An 8,104-nucleotide genomic window follows, 5' to 3' on the forward strand; every position below is an offset into this window, starting at 1 on the left:
TGCTCTAACTACAAGGGCTATTTTCCAAAACAAAAATGACATCTCTAAGCCATGTAAATATTGTAAAATACCCCAAAAAATCCACTACAATCAAAGTGTTTAGCTAAGCATCAGACAAAATGTAATTAAAAATGTATTGGATGGATGAGTTTAAGCAGTTTACTATAGTCATCATTTAATGTGTAATCGTGACAATAGTAAAATACGACATTATGTGCTGCATTTCTATTTTGCAGGTGGAAGAAGTGGAATTTGCTGGCCAACTTTCGCCTCTGCTCAAAACGGAGCGCCACTAAAGCCTCATGCAGGCATAATGAGCTATAACGCAATCAGCGGCTTAATGACTGTGCAAGGTAATACCATACTGCGGCAAATAAAAAGGAATCTACAAAACTTACCTAAACCTGACAGCCTATCCATAAAAAAATATATTTTTAAGAATACACTGATGTATAATCAACAAGCTGGTGAAATTCTAACACGTAAACTAACTAAAACTAGGGCTTGTGGTTTTCAGTTTATATATTGGATTATTTCTTTATTTTGATTCCCCCTTTATCTATAGTTGCTTAACTGGATCAGGGTATAGCTATTTTACATAATGTGTATATATATAATGTACAAAAGAAAACTATTTTATTTGTATTTTAGACACAACCTTTGTGGGGTATAAAAGCGTATGCTCCGGAGAAACCAATGTGATGTTCATGACAAATCCACTCAATGAAGACTTACAGCATCCGATACATGTCTCCAGGATACAAATCTCTGACAGTTCAGACAATCAGAAAGTGTTTATTCATAGGCCGGATGTGTCGTAAGTTGTTGATTATAATGTAAAACCATTTGGAATCTATTATGATGATTAGAGGGGCATTGTCATCAACAATAGCTGACATTATACTCGGAATGAATCAATAGAGCATAAAAAACACAACTGGCGCTCATCTATACCTCTGTCTATTCCCTCTTCTCTTCCAAACATATAAAATGTATCAAGGTGTTAAAGGGACACATTTAAAGTGCAACTTGTTTATTGCAAATATCTTGTGTGTTAAAGGTGCTTTTCCATCTACACTACTATTGTAACTAAATGTTCTTATAGGTTGTGAAGTAGAAACTGAAAAACGTTTCCGTAATAAAATCCTTCAGATGAAGAAATAAAGTGACAGGCTTCCTTTCATAACCTATATAAAAACACACAGGGGTCCCACATCTCTAAATGTGCTCCCCAAGAATCATTGTCAGTTCAACCAAGTCTAGGTTTATTTGGTTGGTATATAGTTGTACAACATTAGGAGAGCTTAATGTTCCTCCATTCACAAAAATGAAATAAACCTGGTAGCCTAAATCCCTGGCATTATCACTGCTATCTACAGTCCACGGTAAAGCTTGAAAACCCGACTCGCTTGTCATCATTTGAAGCGGTTGGTCGGTATTTTATATCACTTCTCAGCCATATTCCTCCTGTGCCCGCTACAGGAAAGCGAACCCATCTGACTGTGTGGACATGGACTGTGATGCAAAGAAGAAATCGCTTCTAAAAGATCTAGATGGCTCTTTCCTCGGGAGCAAAGGCGCTATTATCCCTCAGTCGGAATATCAGTGGGATGGAGAGCCAAGCCACGGACTTGGTGACTATCGCATCCCTAAAGTGATGCTGACCCGCCTCAATGGAAGCCGTATTCCGGTCTCAGAGGTGGCGCCATACAAAGGTATTCACCAGTTACATCCTATGCTATATACAGTATGTAATAGTTATGTATATTGGTCACCAGAATTAAGTGATCTGTTAGCGTAAAATGTGTGGTGGTCACCTCCCAATATCTTAGAATTAACAACACAGAAGCATAGATTTTGACAATAGATCAGAACCATTCAGCCCATCTAGTCATGCAATTATTTTGTGGAGTCCTTGATCTCGTCAGGATGCCTATCCCATGCGTGTGGAAATTCCCAAACTGTATTAACCTTTACCAGTTCTGGATCAATTGATTTTTTTTCTTTAATCATACAACCTACTATTACCGGGATCTCCTTCCCCTCTGCCATATGAGTTTCCACCATTCACGAAAAGCCACCTAGGCGGACTTTTCCAGAATTGAAACATTCTGAAAAAAGTACTACTACCGATAATAGTAATAATAAATAACACTAAAGGAATAGCTTGATTTCTCCTGTTCAAAGCAGATCTGACCTAAAATTGGAAAATATGTATTTGTGGACAACAAGCTAGATCTTTTTTTTTTTATTATCACTTTATTTTCAAACTATTTTTTGTGTGCATTATATTTTAAGGCATAATTAGAGACTCCACGTGTGCATATATGTCAGCCTGGGGGAGTTACAGATGCAATGGATTAAATTATGAAATGCTGGTGATTGAGAGCCTGGATGCCGACACAGAGACAAGACGACTTTCACCCGTAGCTGTGTTAGGTGATGGATATGTAGACCTTATTAATGGTAAGCCATATTCTGTAAACTATTTTGACCAAAATCATAATTACGCTGAGGCACATTTTAAAAAAAACAAGTTAATTATCTTTGTTTTTAAACAACAAATGGTTAGTTTTACTTCTATAAAACAGTAAAACATGATGGAACTGTTTGATGATTATTTCATCTATGATTTTAACCCACATTTTGACCGTGGCTTTTACTACTTCCTTAGCAGTATTGTTTGAGTTGTTGTCTTACCTCTGCCACCTCCTAAGATCTATCTACAGGCTTTTATACAATTGTATAGTAACAGATGAGATGTAAGGTACATTTGAAAAAGATTTAGTATTCCTCATGTAAAAACGTTCATAACTTGATTTTTTAACTTATTTTACTTAAGGGCCCCAAGACCACGGATGGTGCTCTGGATACACTTGTCAGAGGAGAGTCTCATTGTTTCACTCTATAGTAGCAACAAATAAATCCTACGACATTTTCTTTACCAGCAGCAGCCCTCAGAACCTTCGACTTATCCTACTGAACACCGACAGTACGAAGGTAAGAGTTTTGGACAGTGGGAGACGGCGGAAAAGTAGCAATTTCAAATAGCCCTCAGCATGATGTGACAGGAGTGAGCTGATCGGACAAACGAAGATCAGCTCACTCAATGTCCTTCCTCTTAGTGCAGGCCAAACGGTGAGATTCTCCTCCTCTAACTCTAGTTAAAATAGCGGCCACGGCAGCGGAGCGAATAAACAAATGAACAAAGATTTTCGTTTGTCGTTTCTTTGGGCCTATGTTGCATTCATTTGTTGTTTGGATGAATGGATGAAACAGTAACATTCGGAACAAAAACGCATTTGTCCAAAAAAGAACGCAGAAGTCTAGTTGTAACCTGAATGTAACTATAGTAAAACTATGAAAATTGGCCTAGCCTTCCCGGGGGGTGTCCTGACCCCCCAGTACTGAAAGGTTGAAGCTGAAGCTCTTCCTTAAACCTACCCAGAAAGACCCACTTTAAATGAGTTGAATAACATGAGACATTTCATCACCCTCATTGAACTATGCATTATGAAGTGACAACTTTTTTTTATTTCTAATATGTTTGTGACTATTTTCTGCAGGCTGTCCGAGTAGGAATTTTTTTCTCTAATCCTCAACGTCTGGATGTGTATGCGAATGGTACATATGTGTACCCATCTAATGCAGAATTTAAAGGCAATGGAAAGGATTTTACCTTAAAGCCACCAATCTATGAAGGTCGGTATTCTGCTCGTTATAAGCAGTGAGCCACTTAATGTCTGTTGGTTAGTATGTCGGCTGAATCTTTTTATTAATGTCATTTAAAGCTAGTTTCTGTTTTGCTTCCAATATATTTTTAATTACTATTAATTGTTCAACCACTTATTTTCTTACATGGTTTTGAATTAAAATAATTAAATCTCCTCTTATCCTCGCTGTGCTCTGAATAGAGCACTATTCCGGACACATTAGCCCCTCTTGCTTGCACAACCACCGTAGCACTTACAAATACAGGGAACGTCTCTGGGTTAACTGCTGAATACAACCACAAAAGGTAGAAAAACACTAGGTGCCTCACATGCAGATACCTCATTACAATTCCTGTCCCAAACCAGTGGTGTCAGGAGTAAGTTAATCAATGGAGACAACACAGTTTGCTTCAATGATGATGACAAGAATGGGTCAGACCTACCTTTTTAAAACATAAAAGCTTAAGTTATATCGGCTATTTACATGCACTGTATATTGCTAAGAAGAGTAATGCCTTAAACCTTTGAAGTCTGTTATTATGCATAATTTGGTGGAAATGTGCTCTAAATTACTTATACAATGTTACATTGCTGGCAGTATATGGGAGCATTAAGGTCTGTATCTCCTGCAAGGACATCAGCAAGTGAAGTGCTGGTCTCCTAATAATTACTCATGTAATAACTTGAAATGTCAGGTTTATTTCACTGCACATCATCATTTTTGTTTACTTTTTATTAAATTTATTTTTTTTTGTCTTTTTTTTTTTCTTCCCCAAAAAGGGCAATACTTGCCTAAGCTCAATTCCACTACTTCAGGAGAAAACTATTTTGATAATGATTATAAAATGCTTTACATCTTGGTCAGAGGATCAACACCCATTGGGATCTATACATCTCCTCTGATTGTCATCGCCTTTAATATACCTGCAATGACAGTGGATCAGTTCTACGGAGAAAACCTCGTAAAGAATCTTGCCATTTTCCTGAAGATCCCAGCAAGCAAAATCCGCATTACAAAAATTGTGCAAGAAGGAAGTCGCAAGAGAAGAGCTGCGGGGGGTCTCACTGTCTCAGTTGAAATTGCAGATACACCTTCTGAACAGAGAGACACTACAAATACCACAGGCAAGTATCCCTTTGAACGTTATTTTAGTATATCAGAAAGAATGTTCAACCAGTTGCCTTGGTGATCAGATCATTTTTTTCTTACTATTTATTGGTCTAGGGGATTTATGTATAAAGTTGAGTTAGAAAAACTCAGAAACGAGAAAAAGATATGAAGTCATTTGTATGATGTACACAATGTGTATTGTAATATATAAAGTGTATATAAATGTATTTAAACCCCGTTCTTTATAGGTGGATTGACATACTCTGATTTTCAGTCAATGAGTAAAAACCTAGCAGCAGCTGCAATTAGTGGAAGTCTAAGTTCCCACCTGAATGTTACAATTTCTTCCTTGGCGATTTCTGACCCAGTTCCCTCCCCATCTGATCCTGGCTGGAGCGAGGTAAATTACTATTGCACATAACATTCTACAAATAATGCTATACACATTCTAATTTATTTGACTTGGCATTTCCCCAATATATACTATGCCATTTGACATATATATATATATATATATATATATATATATACTGTACATAAACTTATTTTTTGAATTCTTTCATATTTTATTACACGGTAACTAAAGTAGTCGAAAATGTCTAGTCCAGGCACATTGGAAATACATTAATTATAAAATATACCGGGTTTAACCTGGTTGCATAATTGTACACAGGAATTGCCCCCATACTTTTTTGATGTTGCTTACTGAAATTAACCAAACTTTCTTACAGATGGCATCACAGACTGTAAACAGAACCCAGCCTTCATCTGGAAATTATTTAGCCACTGTATCTTCACTTAAAGTGGTCCGTGAGCCTATTGCTGGAATACTTGGCCAAATCTTTACCCAGCAACCAGCAGTGATGGCACTGGATTCTAATGTAAGATTTTTTTCCTGCTGCTTCCTTTAATATAATGATGCATTTATGACCATTTTGTATGAACCTACTTCAAAAATGTTTCTTTTTTAATTGTGTAGGGAAATTGTGTCTCTGTAAGTACAAGCTCACTGTCACTGACTGCCAAGCTCAAAGATGCCAGTAACAACTATGTTAGTGGTGGATTAGGGGGAAACGTCACAATAAAGTTCAGCAGCTGTTGGGCCAACTACACGGATCTGGCTCTCAAATTACCAGGTATTATTATTAATGTTCATTCATTCTTATTTAACACACTGATATTGTGTAAATATCTAAATATCCAGGTTCCAAATATACATTATTAAATAAGTAAATTGTTTTAACTGAATAATTTATTTTGAAAGGCCAGCTCCAAAGTGATTCTATAATGGGAGCAGAGTTATTCCTGTAGGATAATGTCCCAGAAAGTAACAGTGAACAAATTCCTTAGTAAATTAAATAGTAAATTCAACTGGGTGAAGAACTGTTACTCTATGATGTCCGGGGCCTCTCTGTTAATCCATTCCTGCTTTTCCTTAATAATTCTGCACAAAACATAATTTGCTATACCTTTTTGTTTCAGGCAAGGGTTACATTCTTGAATTTGTGCTGAACAATGTCTATGCACAGACGAAATCATTTAGCGTGAAAGAAGTCACGTCCACAACTACAAGCCCTAACCCTCCGAATCAAGGAAACTCCAATACAGCCATCCACAGCAGTTTCCAAATACTTCTGATTCTAGCTCTTCATTTAACTATCCTTAACCTCTTTATGGACATACAATGAAAAATGCAATGCACTGAAAGGTAAGTTCTTCCTCTGCTATACCAGTGATCCCAAAATAGTTGTGACTCTGAAATTCTTAAGAGACCAGGAAAGAGGAACATGAGCGGTCATCTGGCTATTGTAACTCTGGGCTTTGTTCTAAGGCTGTAGTACAGCAGACATTTGCTCTAAAAGGGAATCCATGTATACAGTGGACATAGAGGAAGGAAAGGTGATCGTTGTTAGCCTTGTTTGCACACATGTTCTATGGGGGGAAAAAATCATACACCACTTGTTTCAATTTACATCACCTAACCCAGGGTGTAGGTGAAGTTATATAGTTATTAAATGATCTTGCCATTAAGTTACATTGTTATTCTAGTTAGTATGATTTTTTTTTTGTTTAAAAAAGGTTAATTTCATTTATGTGATTTTGTTTTTTTATAGACCAGTCGTACCAAGGAAAAATGCCTCAACCCAAAGAAAAAACAGAAGGATGTATTGCAAAAAATGAAAAGTCTGATGTAGTTGACTACTGTGCCGTGTCATAACTTCAAATTATAATACTGTAATATCAAAAGAACAGAGTATAATTTATTAAATCTTAATTAGCATGTACTTTTGATATATGAGCCCTATTGATGCAAATTGCTAGCGGAGTAGAAAATACATTGTTTCCTTAAGGATTTCAGCTTATATCTGCATACCATTAGCTGAGGGATGGTGATATGTACATTGCGTGTAGACATGTTTGTATGGCCCACTCTCTGGTGTATAATTTGATCTGAACATTTGCTGTCAGTATATTCCATAGATGAAAAAGATTCGCTACCTGACACAGATTGTATAATCAGTTTATGATAGGTTCTTTTGAGAATAGTAACAACGTAATAAAAAACTATAAGGAAAATAAATGATTTCATAGAATTTAGCACATAATTGCTGTTTATTAGTTTTTAGTTGGGTGATAAAGAATTTGATATGTTTCACATGATTAAAAATGATTATAAGTTTTCCAAACAAAATGATGTATACAGTTTCATATTATAAAAATATATTTTTTCTCTCAATAAATATGTAAACTAAGTCAGTTTTTTTGTTCAATTAAATGTAGGTAAAACCATACAACATGTAGGATTTTAGTGAAAATAACAAATATGTATCTCTTGAACATATGATGCCAGTGATGTCACAATTACATCATTTAGCGCACTCTATTGTTTATTTTATTTATTTTGTCCACTTGTGGGAAGAGGGAGAAACATTATTTTTCACTCTATTCCTTGTTACCCCCCTCCACTGGTTACACAGTGATCACCAAGCAAGTCTCAACAGTCCTGAATTGGTGATTGCAGTGTGTGTGATCGGCCAGCAGGGGGGACATCCTGTCCTCCGATGAACTTCCGGTTCACGTCTCCTGGAAGGGAATTCCTGTGCATGTGATCGGGTATTCCTTATGTAACGGCTTACAGATGCTCACGTTGGCAGACATTACACACAATCAGTCAGCCGAAAGCCAGCCTGATCTCCCATGTCGAGACAGGGAGAGTCCCTTCTGCTGCAAGAAAGTCAGTACATGTAGGGGACTGAAGTTTTCAAATTGGTTATCCACT

The 8,104-nt window shown here is 36.7% G+C and overlaps 1 protein-coding gene across 1 annotated transcript in view; it reads left to right on the forward strand.

The window, feature by feature from the left end:
* Positions 1-7,023, forward strand: part of PKHD1L1 (PKHD1 like 1) — a 67,186-nt gene extending 60,163 nt beyond the window's left edge. Inside the window, exons 67-78 of the mRNA XM_053466545.1 lie at positions 237-353; positions 652-817; positions 1,483-1,715; positions 2,299-2,466; positions 2,843-3,000; positions 3,567-3,702; positions 4,494-4,838; positions 5,073-5,224; positions 5,556-5,705; positions 5,804-5,960; positions 6,307-6,532; positions 6,939-7,023. Coding sequence (XP_053322520.1) covers positions 237-353; positions 652-817; positions 1,483-1,715; positions 2,299-2,466; positions 2,843-3,000; positions 3,567-3,702; positions 4,494-4,838; positions 5,073-5,224; positions 5,556-5,705; positions 5,804-5,960; positions 6,307-6,512 — 1,988 coding nt within the window. The 3' untranslated portion in view covers positions 6,513-6,532; positions 6,939-7,023. The remainder of the gene's footprint in view (positions 1-236; positions 354-651; positions 818-1,482; positions 1,716-2,298; positions 2,467-2,842; positions 3,001-3,566; positions 3,703-4,493; positions 4,839-5,072; positions 5,225-5,555; positions 5,706-5,803; positions 5,961-6,306; positions 6,533-6,938) is intronic.
* Positions 7,024-8,104: the final 1,081 nt, after the last annotated feature.

The sequence above is a fragment of the Spea bombifrons genome, chromosome 5 (genome assembly GCF_027358695.1).
Source record: "Spea bombifrons isolate aSpeBom1 chromosome 5, aSpeBom1.2.pri, whole genome shotgun sequence".
In the NCBI taxonomy this organism is placed as follows: Eukaryota; Metazoa; Chordata; class Amphibia; order Anura; family Pelobatidae; genus Spea; species Spea bombifrons.